Genomic DNA, 22,756 nt, shown 5'->3' with positions numbered 1-22,756 from the left:
ACTGTGCTATCTCATAATTTCTGGGGGAAAAGTCTGCCAGTGTAATTGCTGATCTCAGCCTGTGCAAATGGTAAAACGTGCATACCTGTATCATAAATGGGCCATCTCCCCACTTTGTCACACACATATTCAATATTACTCTGTAAGTGCTTTCTGGCTGTGGCACTGGCAAGTACTGGCTACCTTAGATGGGAGCAGGCAGCCCACAGCACAGAGCTGAGAACAGGAGGCTTGAGGTGGTTTGGGTCCATTGTCTCTAGGAGAGAGATGATGGCAGCATAATCTTCTTGGAGCAAGGGATCGCATTCTGTTTTTCTAGTCTAGAGCACAATAGGGCGCAGGAGCTCATGTTCACACAACTCCTTGTTTTGGCTCTGCAAAATGCCTGTCCTTGGTTACCCACCAGTCCTGCTTGGCCCACTCATCAGCAGAAATGGCTGAGTCAGAGCTGTGTGGCTGCACTGTGCTGATGCACTCTAGCTGGAGGAGCATCTGCAGTGGAGAAAAAAGCCTTACTGCTGAACAACAGCCTTTCCTAAGGAACTGACACTTCCCTCTGGTTTGCCTTCCACCTAAATTTTTTTTTCTTTTAGCTTCACTGCAGTAACACAAACAATACAACACTCATTGGCCCAGCTGTAGAAAGAAGCCATTTCTGCCCCATGGAGGCAAGACTGTCCTCTGCTTTTCCAAAGCACTAAACATAAGACAGACAGGTAATTTCTCATATTGCTTTTTACCCTTGACACGCCTCCCAGTCCAGACAAAGATGGATTGTAACACAGAGGGTCACCCCTAGGTCTCAGACCCACTACCATCATCATCCTTGACATTCCCCATCACTTATTTCTGCTAACTGGAAACTGCATAGAAACCAGTGCCCCTCAATCCAAATTCAGTCAGTGCCCTACACTTGAGTCTACTCTGTATTTCTGCTGAAGAATTTGTCTCTGCAAGGGCAGTGGCCACTAAACCAGATAACTAAGCTTAACACTCGGTCCCTGCTTTTCACTCTCTTCCAAACCTATCCTTCACAAACCTTGCCAGGAACAGCAAGGTTCTACTGAATTGCAAAGGTTCTTAAGATAAATCTTCACATTTTCTGAGCAGCTGGACGTTTCCTAGCACTTACTGTGCTAGACTAAGTCACAGAGCAGAAAGCAGCAGCAGCACAAGCTTTTTAAAGTAAGTTCAGACTCATACTGCCTTCATCCATGTTACTTCATTTATGCAAGTGATACTTGATATCGTCTTCACCCCCTTCACTACATCCCAAGATAGAGTAAGGCATAGTGCAGGTTGGCTCTTCAGGAAGAGACCACGTGCGAAAGAGGTTAGAGTTTGATACAAAGCCTTCTCCTCCTCCCATTGGCCTCAGGGGTGGTAGGATCAAACACTGAAAAGTTACTTACATACCATGACTTCCAACTCTACTGCCCACCTCTTCTTTACTGCGCTTGGAGGTGGATCAGGGAGCCAGCCCTAAGGTCATCATCCCAGCGGGCTGCACCTCTGTGCAGGCACAGGCACCGGGTTTGCCCTCCAACCCCTGTGGGAAAACTCTGGGGAAATGTGTTATAGTATCAGCCTGGAGGACAGTGCTTCTTTATTACACTTGTCACCTTTCAGCTGTTCTTTACTTCTGAATGTACAGAACCATTTTTATTTGGTTTACATCAAGACATTAGAAATCAAACATTTTCCAAAAAAAAAAAAAAAAACCAAAAGAAAAAAAGAACAAAACCAAACAAAAAATAAATGAAAAATAAAACCCAAGCCCCAAGACTATATACATCTTCTCCTCCCCAGTCTCTGCTCCCCTCCCTCCCTCCCACCCTTTCACCCTCCCTCCCAGCATCTGCGTTAGGTCCTGCTTCCAACACATAGGTTTCACATCTCTCACCCGAACCGATGCCCCCAACCCAGTTTCCATGTCTACTGTAAAGACACCCCACCCTGCTTGGTAAGCCCAGTCTCATCTCCAAGAAAGCATTTGGTAACCCGCATGGTGTTTCTTGCCCAGTTGGCTCTGATTTCTGACACTAGGGGAGAGCTCAGACCTTGCCCCAGCTTGGCATGGCAGTAGCTCCCCTGTGCATCCCAGCCCAGCTCCTGCAACATTGTCCTGATGCAAATGATTGTCCCTGCCTAAAGGGACTGAGCTCATACTGGTGGCAGTGCACCATGAGTCTCCCTGTATTTATCCCATTCCCGACCTCACCGTCTCTCAGAGACCAGGGACTGCTGCCATGGCTGGGTTTCCTTGAGTGCTGCCTGCAGCTGCACCCAGCCTGTCTGACTCAGTGGAGGTCCCCAGTTTTCAGTGCTCTAGTCCCTTCAAACCTATTGTATTGCACATATATTTTCACTACCTCTCTCCTTTTTGCTCTGCTTCTGAAGTTACAGCTCTTTCCCACCACCAACTTTCTCCTCATCCCATTCTCTCTATTAGGATTTCAGTAACCACCTTCCCTAAAGCCTTTGGTCTGCAGCTCCAGAGGTTTCTCTTCTGCCTGGTAACAGCTCAGAGATTTAAACTCCCTTCCTCCTCCCCACAAAAAAGAAAACAAAACCAGCTCCCTCCCCCACCGCTTATCTCCTCCCGACAGAGCCTCTGGAGCAGATCTGGTCAAATAGACCGGCCGAATCAGTTCCCCGCATGGCTCTGCTTCTGGGAAATGGATGTGCTGTCCATTGGACAGAGGAAGTGCCAAGCCTTGGCAGGTTCCCTACTTATTTGCAAGACATAAGCTGCTGGCGTGGTGTCAGATGTGCATGCAAGAAAGCTGGATGCCAGTTAAGACCTACAGTCCTGTTTGTTTCATGCACTGTGAACTTAACCTATATACACTACGGGCTGGTTTATGCTTGAAGACATGAATATAAAGGTATACATTTTCCTTTTACCTTAGTAACCAAAGCTTTACTTTCACTCATGGAATAGTAGGGATTTGCTAGCAGGGCTCTTATTCTCCTTTTTTGCTCTTTCTCTCATTCTCTTTTCAGTTCTTAATACTCAGGGTGAAGAGGGGGATAAGAGGGGGACAGGCAGGATTACAGTCCCAAGGTCCTAGTTCCTAAAGGTCCCTGAGTGACAGCACTATACAGTATCAGAAAATGAAACGATAGAGTTGCGTTGGCCATGTATATCCTGAGAGAGATTTCATTTCTAATTCCCCTCTTCCTTCTCCTCCTCCACATGCCTGCCTTAGGCTGTCATGCATTGGAAAGGTGCAAAACATTCTCCCCCAGCCCAGCTCCCTCAGGCAGCCTGGAGCATCCCTCATGCCTGTGTTTACAGTCTCTCCTAAAAGACACAACCCAGTAAGCAGCAATCTTGCCCCAAGCTGCAAACAAACCCAGCGCAATCAGAATTGCCTCCTGCACCACTGCAGCGGAAGTCAGAAGCAGCTCCACTTTGGAACATTTTTTCCTCCCCTTTTCTATGCTGCTCTCCCTTTACAAAGAAAAGGTGGACAGCAGCGGGCACACGAGCTGCAGTGTCGAAATCCCCTCCACTTTTCCTATAAGATGAACTTTGTACCCACTGCATGAGAGGTTCATGCCTTTCCTTTCCTCATGCTTGTGATGGCTTGAAACCTCTGAGCCTTGAGTATGATTAAAATGCCTTTTTTTCTCCACCATCTGCTTTCTGGATCACTGGACCTCAAAATGTGACATGGGTTTGTTGCCTTTCTCAGTGGTGGACTCGGACAGCTATGGAGGGTGAAAATGGATGTACCACCTCAGTTATGGAGGAGGGCATTTCTAAAGGCCTTCAGCATTCTTCCCTCACCCCTGTATGGGAACATATTTTCTATTACTCATCTGAGTCACAGGACACTCAGTTGTTCTCCAGCTTCCTGCCCTGTCACCAGAAATTGTAAGACAGTTCCTGAACTGTGAAAAGTCCTGACCTCACGCTCTTTGGCAAAGATTATTGTGTAGGACCAAATAGTCCAGATGTCTGGATATATTAAGACTGACTCTATGAAGTAAAACTGACCTGGTAATACCAGGTCAGAAACATTCAAAGAGAGAAACTAGGACAACTCCTGATAAGAAAGAGAACCCAGCCAACAGAGAACCGAGGCAATAGCAAAGGAGTCTGGCTCCCACTCCCAGCAGGTGAAAAAATAAGCCGAGTAGAGCTTTTTCCCTGGAAAGCTTTTGGATTGTCTCTATGAAATTCTGGGCTCAATCTCTGATTGAAGCCTCAAATATTAAAGATAGCCCCACTGTGCCTGATCTCCAGCTGGAGGCCCTGGGCTGTACCTGCAGGGTGCTGGATGGGGTCGGTCAGGACCCCACTTTGTGTGGGGCTCAGTGCCTGAGCAGCAAAGAGCATAGGTGGGTTTTGCATCATCTGTGTGCTGCTGCCTCTGCCGGTCTTTCTGACCAGTTGAGAGAGCTCTCAGGTCTCTAACTCCTACCACACATTTGTCAGGCTTCTACTACAACTATCTAATTACTGGAGGTCCTGAGTCATCTCCCCCAGCTTCATAATATCTTACCACATGGCCATTTGTTCTCCTTCCAGTGGTTATAGGCTTCTTATAACTGCTTCGTTTTTTCCCTTCTCTCATTCTGACCACCCTTTACATTGCAATCACATATATAAAGGGTAAGTGTTTAGATATTTTATTTAATCATCAATCAGTTGGTTAGACTCCCCTTAAAAACTGAACCTGCTGATAGGCAGCCTCCATCAGGAAACTGCATTCATCTGACATGCATATATCCACCTACGTTATACTGCTGATGTCATAAAACACAACTTTATGACTTCCATTAAAACGTTTAAAAGCCGTTTCCAAACAGAATCCCACTAGAAAACGTAACTTTCTCCATTGGCCAGGTTTTAACTTCCTGTATATAGAGTAGACAAAACTACCCAATCCAGCACTATCATCCAGCTCATTCACTTTTCAGACTTATTCCTAAACAGACCCATCTGGACCATAAACTATAATAATATTGGGAAAAAACATTTTCAACAGCATCACTCTTGAATGTGGAAACCAACAAGAGACTGTTCTGCAGGACAGCTGAGAATCTAAGTCTGATTTAACAATTGTGCTAAAACCTTGGTGAGTCCAAGGAGGCCTGGACCAAATGTGTGCATGCATGAATATGAAAGAGGGAGACAGAGATAAGGAGTGATTGAGAAAGATGGGTGCTCTATTTCTATGCTTAGGATTCTGTTAGTAGAAAATGCATAAGACACATTACTGATATAAAAATAACAATACTTATTACTCTGATGAGCCCCGATCCTGCTTCATCCAAGTCAAGGCAAAACTTTTCATTACTTCAGCGCTACTAGGTCAGGCCTATAGTGAGTCACATTTTCATAACACTGTAGAGACACAAATGAATGAATGAATGATTGAATGAATGAATGAATGAATGAAAAGATGTGCATTAGATGCATCTGTCATCTGGAAAACAGGAGTTTCCCTGGTCTCAGAGGATCACTTTGCTCTCCCTAACAATGGGAATCAAGGAAAAAGGAAGGGAATGCTAGCAGGAAAATAAAGGGGTGGTTGGATTCAAGGCAGTGTGTGTGTCTGGCATGTAAAAACCTCCATCGGGTAAGAACAAGGTTCTCATCTTTACTCCAGGAATGGCAGAATGACCCTAGTTTTAAAGTTTTGCACTTGTGAATTTATTATTTTCATGGCTTTTGTTAATATTATAAGGGAGATTATTAATCATCAGTGATTGCCAAAGTGGCCAATAATTCAGGGATTTTCCTGAAAGTCACTGGCTCCTTTGGAAAAAGTTGACCTTGCTGTCCAAGGCCAAGTTACCCTTCTGTACCTTTACAATGAGTGCCTGTGGGTGGAAGCTGCTACAGATTTAGGGGGTTCCATAAGCGCTGACAAGCTCAGGATTTTCATTGCAAGTTTCACCCTGCTCAGGCTTTGAAGACCATTTTCTTCCAGCAGGATGATGCCGAAAGGAACTCTACTGCATCTTAGTTACATCTTCTGCAGCAACAGACACAGGGTGCTCTTCTCTACCCTCCACGTGTATTAACAGACATAAAGCAAGGCCTGATAGAAGCAGTACAGATCAGAGGGTTCCAGCCCACGATTTGCTTTTGAACTTCTTAGGAAAGGGGATAGTTATAATTTCCAGATTTTTTCAACCCAAAGTACAAAGTTAAATGACATCCACCCTTTCCTCCACCTTGCCATAGGCTATGGTCGCTCAGTGGGCTGGAGTGTGAAGTTCCTTTTCTGGCACAAGGAACAGGTGTGGGGGGGGAAGGGTTCAGTTTTCAGAGTCCTGCAACTGCTTTTCTCACCAAACTCAGTAAGAAAGATGCAGGGTGGGAATGATTGAGAACAACCCCTCCTTTCAGGACTGAATCAGCTTAGTCTAGGAGAGATCAGATGCCAGCAGTGAACAGCAGCACTGTCCCACTGCTGACCCCCAAAGCCCTCTCTTTCCTCAGCAAGTATATATTCGCACAGTCTACCTCCCCAGCTCTGTCTCTCTAATGCGAGCTGGGACTCCAACCTCCAACCTCACAAAGCTGCAGTGAGCAAACAAAACCCTGCTATTCCCCCAAAACACTGCCAGTTAAATGTCATCTGTGTTCTCTTTCTACAAAAGACATTACAAAACCCCCCTCCCCAGCTCCCCTCCCCAGAAAACATGCTTGCGCGCACACATCCATATCTACATACATGCGCACATACACACACACAGATGTTTCGCACACACACACGCACTCATACAGGAAAAACAGTTTGCAAACTCCTGAAGGTGGAAAAAGGCAACTTGCAAATGTGCCTTTGTTTTTGATAAGCTCCCTCCTCACCCCCCCCATAACCCCACATTGCCCCTTCCCTCCCAAATAATTGCCTTGTCCTCCCCCCTTCCCAGCTCTTCCAAAATAAATATTCTTTTTTATTTGTTGGTTTAAAAGATTCTTTTAGGCTTGTAAGCAAGAGAGAGGGAGAGGGAGAGAGAAAAAGAAAAGAGAAATCTCATAGCATGAGAATGAACCCCTACCATCTCATGAATCCATGAAGGAATAAATATGAAGGGGTTAAGAGCAGTGACAAAAGAAAGATAAAAAAATATAACAACACTGAGAAGAGAAAGATGAAATTCAGTAGTGAAATGGAACTGAGGATAGCGCATTAGTGAGCACAGCCAAAGATAACCTATCGCCCCACCAGCTTTTGACTCAATTTCTTTAAATCTCCCTCCCCCCCTTTTTAAAACTTTTTCTTGGTTTTTGTGTGTTTTTTTCTTTTTTTTTTTTTATGTAATTTTTTTCTCCTTTTTTCTTCCCTTTTTTTTCTTTTTTTTTTTTTTTTGATTTTTTGAGTGTTCTTTTTTTGTGGTTTTGTTTGTTTGGTTTTTTTTTACAATGGTTTAAGTCCTTCAGCAGGAAACCAAAATCAAGGCAAACACATCCCTCCCTGAAACCAAAACCCCTCCCATTTACCCTTCTCTCCCTTACCCCCCCAACACACACTCCGTGGTTCTACATGTGCTGAAAAGAGAAGAGTAAGCTTAGAATAAATCTAATGAATCAAAGGAATAAATGATAATGATAGTAAAGAGTAAAACCCAAACCCAAAAGACCACAACACTCCTGTGTTGTCATTGTCTGAGTGTCTATCCCTATCTCTCTCGGAGGCTGCAGGCATCAATTTACATAGTACAACCAGTAAACAAGGTTGAAGAATCCAAAGGTGATTGGAAAAATGATTCGTGACCACTTGTCAATGGTGCTGACGTCTGCCAGGTCTGGGATTTTAAGCTTCAGCTTAGATGACCGCCGGCGGAGACGGCTGTTGGCACGGTTGCGGGCTGCAGCATGGTGGGTCAGCGGACCATGGCGGTCCAGGGTTGAGTGGTGACCAAATCCATCCCGAGAGGCCAGCTGCTTGCGGAACTGGATTCCTGAGCCTTCAAAGGACATGACAGAGTTTCGAGAGTCGCCAACGCTGCTCATCATGTCCGTGGCCAGCAGCTCATTGTTCATCTCCAGAGTGCTGAGGAGGATGTTACCATAAGGGTCAACCTACAACAGGGAAGACAGAGAGAAAGGTAGGGGGGATATCCTGTGTACAAAGCACACAGGGCCACACCATCAGGGATGATGCTGAACTATTTTCTTTGTAACAATACCAGTGACAGGCTCATTTCTGAGCTCTGAACCTGGACTTCTGCATTTGAAAATGTTGTCCACCAGTGCTGGAGTCAAAGGACTAGCCACATGTGCTTGCAGCAAACTTTTGAGTGGGGTAGTATGATTTGCCCAACATGGCAGAACTAAAAGCCACGGGGATACTTTTGGGTACACCTGCCCTATGCAAGAGGATCGTCCTGATGAGACTGGCTTGAGGATGATGACAAAATAATCAAGGAGAAAAACATTCCCAGTAATCACCAGACAGGGGAAGTGGAGTTGATCGCTCATGATGAGGAGGAAGGCTGTTCCACAGCTCACCCAGGACTGAATGAACAGCAGAGCCCGAATTTTCCTGCCACAATGAAAGAAGGGGACAAACCTGCTCTCTCACCCTCTTCTCCTCGTAACGGTGGCGCTCATTGTTGGCCTTGCCAATCCGTTCACTCTGTTTCTTTTGCTGCCGGGGGCCTCGCCCGAAGAATATGTAGTTGACAAAAGCATACTCCAGGAGCGCCAGGAACACAAAGACGAAGCAGCCCATGAGATAAACGTCAATAGCCTTGACATAAGGGATCTTTGGGAGAGTCTCCCGCAGATGGGTGTTGATGGTAGTCATTGTAAGTACCGTGGTGACCCCTGTAAGGAGAGGGTAGGTGCTCTGTTACAAAGGTGGGATGGTTTCCTGAAATGCTACCCTCAGCTTTCCCCATCCCTTCTCCCAGCTGGACAACCTCAGGAGGGATGAGATCAGAGCAGCTGGGAAGAAAAGAGTCATTATTTTTAGCCCAGCTGCCCAATGCAAATGACTGGAGAATATAAACCAGATGCCAACAGTGGGAGAAAATGTCAAAGCTGAGTATCATCAGGATGATGGGGATAAACATCCTTTGGACCTTGGTTCTGTAAGTTCTCCCTGATCTTCCTTTTTTCCCTCAGCATTGTAGGAAACATTCAGTTTTGCTTTCAGTCTCTCAACCTCTTCTTCTCCCTTTTTTCTACTTCAGGAACACATCAGGTTTCCCTACACACTACTGAATGCCTCAGTATCCTTGACATGAATTTAGAATTGGCTGTGTCTTTCTAATGCCATGAACAGGAGATTCCCCCTTCATGGTGCTTTCTTTTGGTGTCTACTTCATAGGCTTCTGTCTACATCCTTGATCTCATCAATTCCCACCTTCCTCTCACCAGCTTTACCACTCACTACTTCAATTATCATCTGTACACACTCCTCCCATGGTTCTTATGCTCTCCTTTTTAGGTCTACTCATATTTCCTGCATCTTAAATAAACATTTCTTGGTCTCATTGAACACATTTTTCTCAATTTACTCAGTCTCCAAGAGCCTGGTGCACCACGATTACTCTCGCAGCTTCAGTCTTCCTCAATTTCTTCTCAGCCTCCTCCCTTCTCTGGACTGTCAAAGTGGCCTCAAATCTGTCTCTTTGACAGTCTTCTGCCAACTTCATTAAGATGGTAATGAGCCTTCATGCTTCTTTTGGGGGCAGTAACTTTCCCTCTTCAACCTAATCTTCTTCTCCCACTTCTCTAGCTCAGCTGTCCTGCTTTTCTCACTACCTTGCTGATCTCTTTTCTTCTAATGTCCCTCCTCCTCATCTCTCTTTTGGCAGCTCTCTTCGTCTCCATGACCTTAATTTGCTATTCTGGTCAAACCTCTTTGTGCATCCTGGACCTCTGTTTGTCCTGTTTCCCTTTCACCCTCATGGACTCTTTAGTGTCATTCCTGATAAAAGATTAAAGATTTAAAAAACTAATAGTCTTCAGTTCACAGAAGAGTAAGCAGAAGTGAGATATATTTATACTCACAGAATATATTATATTGTCTATATTTAGACAGTAGTCTATGTATCCAGAAATCTGGGGCAAAGAAAGGTGGAAGAGAATGTTATCCACTCCTCCATTAAGAACTGGACAAGTTGCAATGGAGACTTAGGACAAAGAAGAACTTTCTGACTAAATAAGCAGGCCAATCTGGAGATAAAGCCCAGAGGAGGCTGTGGAGTCTCCTTCTTTGGAGCTTTTTAAGGACAAGTTATATAGAGAGCTGTCAGGAATAGTTCAGGGAGAGCTGTTACAGTTCTGATCTACAATGTTTTTCTTCTGTCTTCTCCTCTGAATCCAGATGTCAGTAGAAATTCAACAGCTGTGCATCTCATGTCCATCCTTCTGCTTGTGCTTTCACTGTGCCAGCAATGTCTGCCATGGTCTCTTTTTTCTTCTCTCAGTGATTATACTCTTGTCAATGCAACTTACCTTTTTTATTTACCATGTTGACATTGTTCCCTCCCTGTCTCCCTGCTCCAGCCTCTCCAAGCAAGCACAGCCAAATCATCTATTTTATATCTTTGTACAAAACATCCCTCCTTTGAGCCTTCTCAGACTCTGTCTTCTCCTAGAGCTAATTTAAGCCCCAATCTTTTCTGTAAGACCTGGTCTCTACCTGTGCTCAATTGCCCCTCCGAGCTGTTTCCCACTCACAGATTAAATCTTTCTCCCTCCTTGGCTCTCCTATTTCCTCTGAACTTTCTAACATGTTGCACAGCCCCATTCTCATATGCCAGCCTTCCTCCTTTTCTCCTGTTCCTTCTCCAAAATCCTCAACTGCAATCCACCCCCACTTCCCTTCTGTTGCTTAAAAGACTTCATTTATTTCCTCTTATAGGAAAACATTCCTATTTAGGGGAACATGCGCTTAAGAACTCAGACTTTAACTACTGTGCCACATTTGCCTTGGCTATGAAGGTCTTCAGCTACAGGAAGTGTCTGTATGGGGCCTCAACTATCATGAAAATGTGTATTGCCACTTCCTTTTTTTTTTTTCATCTTTTAGCCATCAACTCACCATTCTTCCTACTCTTTGGCCACCCACCCTCAGCATTTATCACCCAACTAACTGGTCCTGGCACACCCGTTGGCCAAGGAGTGCCCAGATTTCTCTTAAGAAAACAAGTACAAACCAGAGCGAAGAAACTGGTGGGCTCATGGCATGTCATAGTCTTACATGTCTGAGAAGCTGTGACCATTTATGCTTTTGTTATAGAGTCTAAACGTGCACCCCCAGAAATTCACGGTAGAACTTTTACTGATTCACATAATACAGATTGAAGCTTGGGAAGTACTGATACTGCTGAACAAAAAAAGCAGCTCTTATGGATGAAAATCTGTTTTCAGAAAAAGATGTTATTCATATGGGATGACAAGTTTGACAGTCCTATGTGTCTTTCTTAGCTGCTACCTCATGAAAAAGAGGTATTTTCTTACAGCTGTCCTAGCTGATCTCCCCCCAAAAAGCACCTTCTACGACATGTAATGAAAAGGTACATACCCAGTGCCACTCGTGCAGCAGAAGCATCATAATTGATCCAGAAGGAGACCCAGGACAGGATGGTGATGAGAATAGATGGCATGTAAGTCTGCAGGATGAAGTAACCAATGTTCCTCTTAATCCGGAAACTCAAGGATAAGCGCAGATATGAACCTGTCAATGAGATATTAAAGGGAGATGTCTGAAAGGAGGAAAAGGCTGTATTTCTGGTAAGAGCTTAGGTTAGAAATTGAAATTTTATTTGGGAAATGTTCTCAAGAGGCAGGGATAATGAGAAATTTCTTTTTTTCTTCATTTAGTTATGCAGACTCACCAGTTTTTGGAAGGGGGCTCTTCAGAGTCTGCTCAGATGGCTCAGAGTATTAAGAAAAAAGGAAACTCTAGGTTAAATACATTATTATATCAGACATCACTGGAGAATGTCTGTTCAGTACCAAAACTGCTATTATGGTACGTGCCAATTTGATACAGGCTTACACAGGAGACTTTAACCCTGTATCTGGATGCAGTGAGATGATTTTCCAATGTTTCATGTGCTTGCTTTCCCTCCAAACAGCAATGAAGATCTGAATCATATTTTTCCCTAGCTGTTCTAAAAATGGGTTATGGTCAGACTGGGCAAATTCATATGCAGATAGAGTACTGTCAGTTAATCTGTAGGTCTTTTCTTCTTTTTCCAAATTGTTGCAACTTCCTCCTAATCTTTTAGCAAACCTAATGGGGATACTGATACTTCTACAGTTCTTTCACTGGAGCAGGGTCATTCTGACAGGAACAAAGCAGGCCCTCTCTCATTGCTGTGAACTGAAGTCCAAGTCATTCCTCCTTCCCCTAGGCAACACAGCAGCCTGAAACATGGATGTAATCATGGGTTGGCAGTGAAAATAACAAGAGAACAGTCTTTAATGATCAAGGAAGTAGACTGGGAAAAAGGAGGTCATGTTCTCTCACCATTATGTGACATTTTGTGTAGCTTGAACACAGTATTTCACCAGTCTTTTCTTGAAGGTCTTACCTTTTTAGACTGCAAATTTCTTTTGGAGGAATACTACCTCTTGTTGCAGGTCTCTAGATTACCAGTGCAATGGGACCCTGCTCCCAGCATGCCCCCAAGGCACTGTTGTAGCAACATTACCATCTGCCACCACTGCTGATAGACTCAGGCTGTGATTTCATGGCATTTCAAAAATTGTCCTATTTAGCAGGTGTGCGGCATGTTTTGGCAGTGAACTCCATGCCAGATCAAAGTGAAGATAGCAACCAAAATCCAAACCCTTCCAACTTTCCAACTGGCAGTATCTGAATCGTCCAAGGTATTCTCTCCAGATCTTTCTTTTGCCATGCACAGATGGGTTTGCATCATATCATAGGCCACTTGCTTTTCAACTGATATATTCTTCTGCTTACTATTGCACGTACATTAGCTTCGAGAGCAAGTTGAAAACCACATGATAACGTAAAGGCTGAGAATCTTCAAAAAGGGTTCTGGTTTGAGCTCAGTTGATGTTTTGACTGTTCTGACTAAGAAATGAAAACAGCTGCAGCAAAAAAATGTTCCCATAAGTTTCTGAAGAGAAAAAGCAAAAAAACCCCCAAACCCCCAAAACCAAAAAACCCAAACCAAAACAGATTTGATGATTTGATGGACACAGAAGATGCCTCTTTTCCAAATGAATGGGACCCAAGTCGAAGCCTAGATCCTGAGTTAATGCCTCAGCATCTGAATCAGAGGAACAACCACACTGACATTGATCAGCAGGTTTGCGCATTCCATCGCATCCCTTCAGCATAGACTCACCAGTGGTGAAGACCACTTCCCTGCTGACCAGCCTCTGCTCGATAATGGTGAACTGGGGCAGCTCTAGCACCTCCATCCCTGTGACAGCAGAATCATTTCCTTGCCAGAAGAAGACAATGTCATCAACCGTGTAACCATCTGCAGAGATGAAGAAGCACAGAGAGAGAACTAAGATGACAAGCTGGAGCTGGTAACACCCCCATTTTCACTAAGTTATCTGGAAGAGGATCCAAAGGAAACCCCACACCATCAGACAGCAGGCATAGCTCCTCCCTGCTGACGTACTTTTCTTCTTCAGCTGAGCTTGGCAGTACAGTTCCCAGAGGAAGAGTTAAAAGTTGGTCAGAGCTCCCACTTCTGGCTAGAATTCAGGAGGAAAAGGTGAGAAGCGGATAAACCTTGGCTTGGGCTCTAATATCTCCATTGCTGACATGACAGGGACTTGTGCATCAGAAGCCTGTCAAATGCACCAAACATAGCATTTTGGTTTTTAAAAACTGCCTCCTTTTACCAGAAGGGGGAGATCACACAACACATTCTGGTGGGGACTAGGTAAACAGAGCATCTAGGTACTAAAAATTCCCAGAGAGAAAAAGATCCACAACAGCAGCTGAAAAGAAATTTGAACATCAGAGAACCTCCTTCTTCTAAGTACCGTCAGTCAAAATTTGGAGCCAGGAAGTGGACAGAGTCTCTGAGATCAGCAGTTGCTTTTACCAGGTGCTGGCTGAAAAGAGTGCTAATGGGTGAAGAGAGGGAGTCAGGCTGGTAACAAATACTCATCCCTTACATTTCAGGAGAATGGTGTCTTAACTCAGTCAAGGGTACAGCATCTTACTTTAATCCCAAACTAAACATGTCAGACAGGGCTTCACAGGCTGGAAGTGCTCAGGAACCCATAGCCACAGTCCAGCACAAAGACTCCCGAGATGTTCTAGACTTAAGGGAAGTGAGGCCCAGGTGATGAAATCATGCAGCTCCCTTCCCATCAGTGTGATGTTTACAGCCCTGCCCATTGCCTTTGTGAGCAAGGATTCATCTCCACTTAAAAATTAATGCCACTTGTGGCAAGCTGGGTTTTGAAGCATTGTGGCTGTTTCTGCACAAGGGGTGGCCTCTTAGTCTAAGCAAAGTGCAGAGCTGCATAGGAGAACCTCTGTGTGCAAAGAAGCAGTAATATGTGTACAGGCTTTGGTATGGCACAGTGCAAGGCTTCCTTTAGAGCATGAACTTCACCTGTGCTGATAGACCACTTTTATTCACAGCCTGCACTGCAGCATGACAGCCTGCCTTGTACACAAGCCCTTGCAGCAGAGAGGCAGTTGGCCAGCAATACCCAGCAAGGCTAACATCCACTAGAGAGAGCTGCCACCAAAACTAGCACCAATGGGATCTGGGGAATGATGAGTTGTTGAATGTACCATGGAGGAGAAATTCTTCTACCTAGCCTTAGGGGTGAAGGGTTACCCCAGATCAGAGCTGAACCTTTGAGGATGGTGCAAGCAATGGACAAAGATCTGAGCAATCTGGTCTGATCTCATAGCTGACCCTGCTTTGAGCTGCGGTCTGGAGTAGAGACACCCTGAGGTCTCTTCCCAAACTGAATTATTTGATGACTGTGTAGCCTCCAAACCCACATCCTGTGCTCTCAGTCATTACTGCACTTATTCACGGGTGCTAAGAAATAATAACGATCTTCCAAATGCCATGCCAGATCTGCTGCTGATGTAAAAACAGCCAAGCCAGGGCTCCACCTTCTCACCCCATAGCACGATCCTGCTCCCATGGCAGTAAGTGGTAAAGCACCCACACCCACGAGCCCACAGAATTTGGGACCCTTAGATTATCATCTCAGGCACCGGGGTGTCATGAGATGTTGCACTGCCTCGAGTACCCCAGCTTTGTACACAGGAACTGGTATTTGCATCATCTATGAAGGGGAAACTGCAGCATCTCTCCCAGAGTGCTGAGACCAAGTGTGGAAAGCAGCAAGAAACAGCCACTCCTCCCGGTGGTTGATTCCAGCAGCTCAAACACTCTCTCAGCTGAAAACATCGTGTACGATTTTACATTTGAATTCATCTGGCTCAGACTTTCAGACTCTGGTGGTTGTTCTGAATTTTTCTAGGAGGTTACCAAGCCCTTTCCACCCAGGACTGCCCCTCTGCAGAGGTGCACCCAGCCTGTAAACAAGTCACCTCTCTACCCCCTTTGCAGTAAACAAACCAGATTGAGCTATTGAGGTTTCTCACTGCAAAACATCTGCTCTAGCCCTTGAACCACTTTTCAGCATCTTTTCTCAACCTCTTCTGATTTCTCAACTTCCTTTCTTTATTTTCAAACCCAAACATAGACAGAGTCCCTTTCCCAAATCACCAGCGACATATTCAGAGGCCAATTGATTCCCTGCTCTGATTCATGGCTCCCTGGTTTATATAACCAAGACTCACTCCAGCCCTTTTCCAGAGCCTTGCTATGACCCCTCCAGCAGCGATGCTCCAGGCTGCCATCCTTTCATTATTCCCCCAGGTCAATACCCATGAGGATACAAGTCCCTCACTGTGGCAACCTGGCCTGTGCTCCTGCACCCAGGCACAGACCTCTGCATTTAGCTGCATTCAAATGCATTCTGGATGCATTCAAATTGGGAGGTATTCATATGTGCAGCGAGCAAGCCATGTGAACTGCTATCTTCATCATCCACAAATTTAACAGCAGTGACTTCAAATTTACTTCCTGATCTGCAATGAAAATGCCAAATCACAGTAACTAATTTTAGGAAATCTCGCAGTTAACCAGCTCTCTTCCATTTATTCCGTGACCTGCTGGTATGGGGTACCATTTTCTGTATTTTTTTTTATTATGGCATTACGCAATATGAAATCAAACATGTTTTTCAGGAAGCCATTTTTTAAAGTGACTCGAAAGGGAAAGGTTGCTCAGTCTATAAATAAACGCTTTGCTTTGATTTCTAGCTTTAGAAAGAAAACCAGATTTCCATTTTACTTTTAAAAAGCAAAAGAACTTTCGCAAAGACAAGTCATTTCAACCTGGAATATCATAAAGTATTGATACGACATCTTTAAATGTCAGATTAACAGGCTGTTTGCAGCCTGCCTCATCATGTTTTTGTTGAATCCCGGCACATAGCTAGGCAGGGATGCAGTAAGGATGATTTTTGGGATGGAGGGGTAGGATCAACAGGCAGTGCCAGCACTGGTTTATCTCCTGCAGGTAAGCGTCCCATGCTGTTGTGGGGAAGGAGACCCCAGCTGCTTGCTGCTGCTTTCCAAACCCAGCACCCCTGCACCACAAAAGGGCTATTTTGGTGGGTTTGGGGTTTTAGTTTTTTAATATCTTATGTTTTTAAGCCAGCCATAAAAGGACTGTTATTCCAGAGCTGTGTGGACTTGGAAGCAAACAAAATGGAGCCCTGCAGATTTCGAATGTGCAAGTGTGTAAAAGACAAAAGCTCTGAGGAAGGAAACTATTGAATCTCTTCATCTCAGCATGGATCTTAGAAATATCATAAGGAAATGTAGCTTTGACTAACAAATTGGCTTGACATGTCCCATTAAGAACAAAATCGCAACGTGGGGAACTGTAGGTAATTCTCTGCCTTCTGTTTTCTTGGTTGTATCGTAAACTATTCTCAAAATGCTAAGGAGTGCCAGAAATGACATGTCATTAGTGCCTCCAGCAGGACCTAATTTACATCCCATTACCCGCCACGCCAAGTGCTGTGCATCCCGAGCAACCCAAGCAAGCGGGAGCAGGAAGGGGGCTCCCAGGCGCAGGCAGGGATGGGAGGGGGCACGGCACCTTCCAGCTATGGATGCTGTGGGACCTCTTTTATGAAGAAAGCAATTGTCTGATAATCACTGCTGAAACTGCATCATCATTACAGTGAGATCTGCTGCTCTGGGCTGCTCCTGTGGGGATACTGCAGTGCATTTTTATGAGGGAGAGCCGGACCTCCTCTGCCAGTGCGGTTGGAAGAGGTTTTCCATAAGAACCAGGGGAGGATCCAGGTAGGGAGGGACTGCAGGAGGGCTTGGGTCCCATTTCCTTTGCAGAGCAGGGCCAGCCATGAGTGAGGGTAGGCTTCCAGGGATTTGTTAGGCGTCCACCCCCCCTCCTGAGGGTGAGAGTGATTTTAATGCCCGGCCTGCTGCTAGAGCTCCGTTTTCATGGGCATTTCACCAACAAGGTCCCTTCAGGATGGAGTTTGAACTAGGGAGCCTGGTCCTGCCCCAGGGGACATCCTCCAGGAGGGGTAGCAGGTAAAACCCCTGGGAGGCATCCCAGGAGCAGGATGCTGTGGGTTGGGCTGGGTGGCATCAGGTGCCCCAGGTGGCAGAGGATGGGCATGAGGCATACGTACAGCTCTCGATCTCCAGTGTGCAGTTCTGCTGGTCCAGGGGGTACCTCCGCAGGTCCATCATGCAAGCAGCTGTGGTGGTGATCCTAAAAGGGGAAGGGAGAAGAAAAAAATTAGTTGTGTGTTTCTCCTTACAAAACAAAACAAAAAAAAAAAAAAAAAAAAAAAAAAGGAAAAAAAGGAGAAATGAAAGGCTGACGTGAAAGTCAGGCAGCATTTGGGGCTGCTGTTTCCCTGGAAACCAGGGAGATCCATGGTGGGAGGTGTGCAGGGCGGGGGGCTGGATGCTGCTCAACCTCAACTGTACGGCATAAACCCTTTGTGACTCATGTCAGCAAGGCAGTATCTCTATTAACAGAGTGGGGAGGGATTTGTGTTCCTCCTCTGTCTCTCCCTTGAGAAAGACAAAGAAACCAGGAGTAGGCAGAGCGGGGAAGAAGAGAGGCATGTCAGTTTGTAAGAGGGAGACTGCTGATACGTGTCCATAAAACCAAAGAGGTATTGATTGAATTGCCCAGCAGGGACCTATGGAGAAGAATAGCTGACCACATCATCACCCCCCTTTCCTCCTGAGTTGCCCCAATGACCTACCTGCAGCCCTCTCCGCCCCACCCATGCTCTCTCCATCGCACGCACTTTGGAGCTGCCAAATCCAAAAGCCCAGACCCCACCAGCGGGGGAAGAGGACATGAAGCAGGGACAGAGCAAATCCACATCTAACTCACCAGCTTGGCAATGTTAACAGGCTGCCCCTATTTCTCAAATATATTGCTGCCCTCACCCTTTAATGCAGTTTTCTTCCTGTGCAATGTATGTGCGCAGAGTACTGAAGATGGGGGAGAGATTGGTGCATTCCCCCCCTCCTTTTTTTTTTTTTTTCAATTAACCATCTGGAAGGCATTAATCAAGCTACACATTTTTTTACTATGTAGGCATAACCAGTGAACTGTTAACAAGAAAGCTTTATCTTCTGAGCCCTGTGGCCTGGGAGAGAGAAAAGGGAGGGGGAAAAAAAAATCAAGAAAGCGGAGAGGGTGAGATGGTGAACCAGCAAACAAGAAAGAAGAAAAAAAGAGAAAAAACATCAGTGGTACAAAAAGAGACCAGAAAGAGGGAGAGAATGGGTGAAGCTGGACAGAAAATTGGAAAGGGGAGCAAAGGGAGGGGGGGGCAAGCACCCCCAGTGGGGCAGCATTATCCCACGGGTACCAGGGCAGGGGCTGCATAGGGCAGGCGAGCAGCCCCGCAGAGCTGCTGGCTCTTTAAGAAATCTCGTGTGCTAAATTTATCTCTCTGCTGTCTGTGAAGTCTGTTTGTAGGAGATGAAGCCTTGAGGAGAGCCTTTGCCACTGCCTGCCGTGCTATAAATAGACCCGAAGAGACGGAGGGAATTTATATATATCCTCACTGAGTCTAGATACAACATTGCAACTGCCCTCTCTCCGGGCAGGGGGCCCAAGTGAGCTCTTAACCCTTTTATCTGTAATGCGGTTGGGGTGGAGGAGAAAGCTCAGAGCGGGGAGAAGGATAACGGGACATGGAACTCTTAAAAATTATCATCATGGCTTTGGTATTGCATGCATCGGTTTTACAGCCTCCCAGCTTGGCACCTCTAGGAGTGCTGCTGGAAACACAATGCCTCTCCCACACTAATCCTCCTGGACCAGGGCAGCTGGGCACAGGAGACCACAGTGGAGGAGCAGACCTGAAGCATCCCTGGGGGGAGCTGCACCTTGCCCAAAGTGGCAGGTGCAGAGTCCATCCTGGCCAGGCACTGAGACCAAAGAGTCATGCACAGGCATGACTCATCCCCCTATGCTGCACAAGGCATATACTATATATATATTATACTGCACCCGTGGGAAATAGCAGTTACAAACTCATTTTCCTGTTTTCCGCAAAGTGCAAGATGCAAAAATGACATTTTTCCAACCCATTTGTGCAACCCTGCAGGCTAAAACCTTTCCACAGTGTCCACCCCAAAACTGCAGCCTGGCTGGTTAACTTGGACCCACAAAGGACATCCAGGGGAAGCCTTTTCTGGTTTGGGAAGGACCCTCTTGCCTCTTGCCAGGATTTGCTTATCACCTGCAGTGCTGGTTGGAAATGCAGAGCACGACACAGTGAGCTATGGCTACCACACTCCATGCGCCAAATCCTGCTCACACTAGCAGCCAGCATAAATCCAGAGCCACTCCAATGATTTTTGCAAGATCACACCAATTTATATCAGCAGAGATTTACATCAGGGCAGAATTTAGCCCTGTTGGTTCAAAAAGAAGGGAGCCTCAGGTCAGGTAGGAGAAAAGGGAGAAAAACAGGACTAAGAGGGCATTTGTCTCCAAAAGACACACAATTTCTCTTTTTTTCCCCCCATTAAAGGGCAGGTGTATCTGCACTGCATAGTTCAGCATCCTCCAGAGATACCCCAGTTGGCTGCAGGTGACCTGCCCATGTAATGCTGCTCAGGCAGGTGAGAATTGGGACTAGGTAGTGTGAAGGTTTTGTTCTGTTTTCAGAGTAGAGGTTGCAGAGCCACACGCCAGGAAACACCTGTCTGAAGTGGTTCAGCTGCGGAGCAGTACTCATGGTGAGTTGTGCCTGGCAAAACCAGGGACACCAGCACCACAGGGCCGTGTGGATGTGTGGCTCCTGCAGCATGACAAGATGTGAGGGGCAGCTGGCCTGGGGCACCAGCTTCAGCTCAGATACTGCCTCTGGGCTTCCTAAACCCTGATGAACCAGCTCTTGGGATAAAGCTAGTGGTATCCCAGAGAGGAAGGGGATGTTTAATTCTTCAGACTTCAGATGTCAAAAAGCATCCTGGACACCAGCTTCCCTTTGCCATACCCTGCTTGAAGTCCCTGGGTGACCCACAGCGTCAGGACCCTGTCATTGCTATACATAGCACCTGCCACTGTTGGTGAAATGTCCACCTATGGTCTTTGTAACTGACTCAACATTCACTTGCTCTTAGGTCAAGAGATTTCTCTAGCTCCTTTAGTGGCTGTGTACTATGGACAGGTGGGACTCAAAGGGATGAGAGGCTCCACGCACCTCTCGCAGCCAGAGGGCAATGGAAGCAAAACTCAGGCTCCTCAGTGACCTTGTGGGGCCCACAGGACCAGCCTCTGCCTCATGCTTTGATGGGTAAAAATGTAGTACCTTGTTACACTCTGAGATGTTGGGAGAAGAGACGTGTTTGCTTGGCACACAGAAGACAGCGTGGAGAGAACTGGATGGAGAGATTTACACTAGAGAGCTCCTGCATGTCTCAGCAGGGTTAACAGGCAGTAAAGGTGGAAGGGAAGTAAGAGGTGGAAAAATGAGGAGAGGATCAAAGAGTGATGATGGCATGAGCGCTGATGGAGGAGGCAGGAGTGGAGATGAGTGACAGGAGAGCAGATAGTGTGGGACAGGAGGCCACCAGGGTAAGGGAACATCGGAGAGGGATCCGAGAAAGCAAGGGGTAAAGCAGCCTGCGGGAGGAGAACTGAAGAAGAAAGAGAGGTTAAAAGACAGAAAGTAGAGGAGGAGTGGATACTCTGTGAGAAAGGAGATGAGGAGACAGAGAACAAAGCATCACCCTGTAAACAGCTCTAGACAGAGCACGCTGCCTCCAGAAGACGCAACCAAAGTGAAAGGAAGCAGGGAGCGCGGGGGCCGGAGGGAATGCCAGGGAAGGATGCCACCTTCCCCGTGGCGTTAGCAAGAGGCTCTGGCGCCTGGCCAGGCTGCATCTTCTCCCTCCCCCTCCTCCTCTCCAACTCCTCTACCCACCTCCCTCCCCTTTCGAATTCAGAAATTTGTGTGGTGTGAAATCTCATCTGCTTTGACAGCGATTCACAGAGACACTGCATCGGAGATGATGTGCACGATGCGCTCAATGAAGTGGCCCCGCTCCCTCCAACCGCTCAGCCTGGCCACCACCTCCACCTCCTCTTTCCTCCCTCAATCTCTGCCCACCACATGGACCTCCAGGCCAGCCTCCTCACATGTCACAACCTTTACGCCTCGTTCCCCAAGGAAAAGACATTCATGCCCGTGCCCTCATCCTTTCTCCTGAGGTCTGTAAGCAGTCATGCTATGAAGCAGCCAAGTCCTCACTGCTCTGCTACTCTGCTGCACAGCTGGCAGGTGGACATAGTTCATGTGGAGGGACATAGGGCTGTGGAGAAACTACTGTACTTTACTTAAGTACTAAAACTACTAAAACAAAGGAGGGGGGCAAAAAAGGGATATGCATTCATGAGATGTCGAGCAGCTCTGGCAGGCTGTGGGCTGATGGAGATCCCTTTTCTCTGCCAGCATGCGGTGGATCCAAAGTAGCCAAAGTAGCGTGGATACCTCACTCTGGAGAGCATCGTTCAATCCCAGGAGAGGTAGAGACAAATAATCTTTAGAAAAGCAGCCATAAGGAAGTTCTCTGAGTGCTAGATCTCTGTTTGTCACAACGAGGAAAGCTCTGCCCACTTGAAGCTTTTATTGACAGATCAGATACTGGCACAGAAAGAGTAATGCACCTCACCTTGCTGTGCCTCTGCCTGCTCTGCAGGCTGAACCCAGCAGCAGCAGAGAACTGTCCCACCACAGCTGCAGCTCAAAAAGGAATGCTCAACTTCCTGCAAATAGAAATACTTCTGTTCTCCACAAATATTTCCATTCTCTGACATGAACACCGCCAGCCATTTCATTCCCTCCCTGGCCCTCCATATCACTGTTTACTTATTAATGGCTTCTTCTGTCTTACTTAGAATGATTATATAAGTTCACAGACAGTGAGCAGCCTAGAGCTCCAACCTGTCATTAAAACCTGCCACGGTTGAATGTCTTCTTTCCATCTCCTCCTTATTCTGTTGCTGGCTGCCTCCAAGGTAGCTGCACTTCCAGCTCATGCCCCAGTCAGATCTCCTTGTAACAAACTTCAGCTCTATAGGCCTTCAGCCACCCATTCATCCTCTAGATCATTTCCAGTGTTTTGGGAGAACCTAATTCACCAGCTACAAGTGTAAGGGGCAAAAAATGACTTCCCCCAATATAACCTGATTTCAAAAGGAGCAGGTCCAGACT

General features: G+C 46.2%; 1 protein-coding gene across 2 annotated transcripts in view; it reads right to left on the bottom strand.

Moving 5' to 3' along the window:
• Positions 1-4,625: 4,625 nt before the first annotated feature.
• LOC115612892 (gamma-aminobutyric acid receptor subunit beta-4) overlaps positions 4,626-22,756 on the bottom strand; it is a 76,520-nt gene continuing 58,389 nt past the window's right edge. The window contains exons 5-9 of one of the 2 annotated variants that reach the window (XM_030497751.1): positions 17,690-17,772; positions 13,306-13,443; positions 11,508-11,660; positions 8,553-8,797; positions 4,626-8,050 (exon numbers count right to left, since the gene is read on the bottom strand). In XM_030497751.1, coding sequence (XP_030353611.1) covers positions 7,673-8,050; positions 8,553-8,797; positions 11,508-11,660; positions 13,306-13,443; positions 17,690-17,772 — 997 coding nt within the window. In that variant the 3' untranslated portion in view covers positions 4,626-7,672. Of the gene's footprint in view, positions 8,051-8,540; positions 8,798-11,507; positions 11,661-13,305; positions 13,444-17,689; positions 17,773-22,756 lie in introns of both variants that reach the window. The other variant, XM_030497750.1, reaches the window with a different exon arrangement.

This window comes from Strigops habroptila, chromosome 9, assembly GCF_004027225.2.
Source record: "Strigops habroptila isolate Jane chromosome 9, bStrHab1.2.pri, whole genome shotgun sequence".
NCBI classification, from domain to species: Eukaryota; Metazoa; Chordata; class Aves; order Psittaciformes; family Psittacidae; genus Strigops; species Strigops habroptila.
The sequence above is the reverse complement of the archived record's forward strand: the minus strand, read 5'-3'. Positions and strand labels throughout refer to the sequence as shown.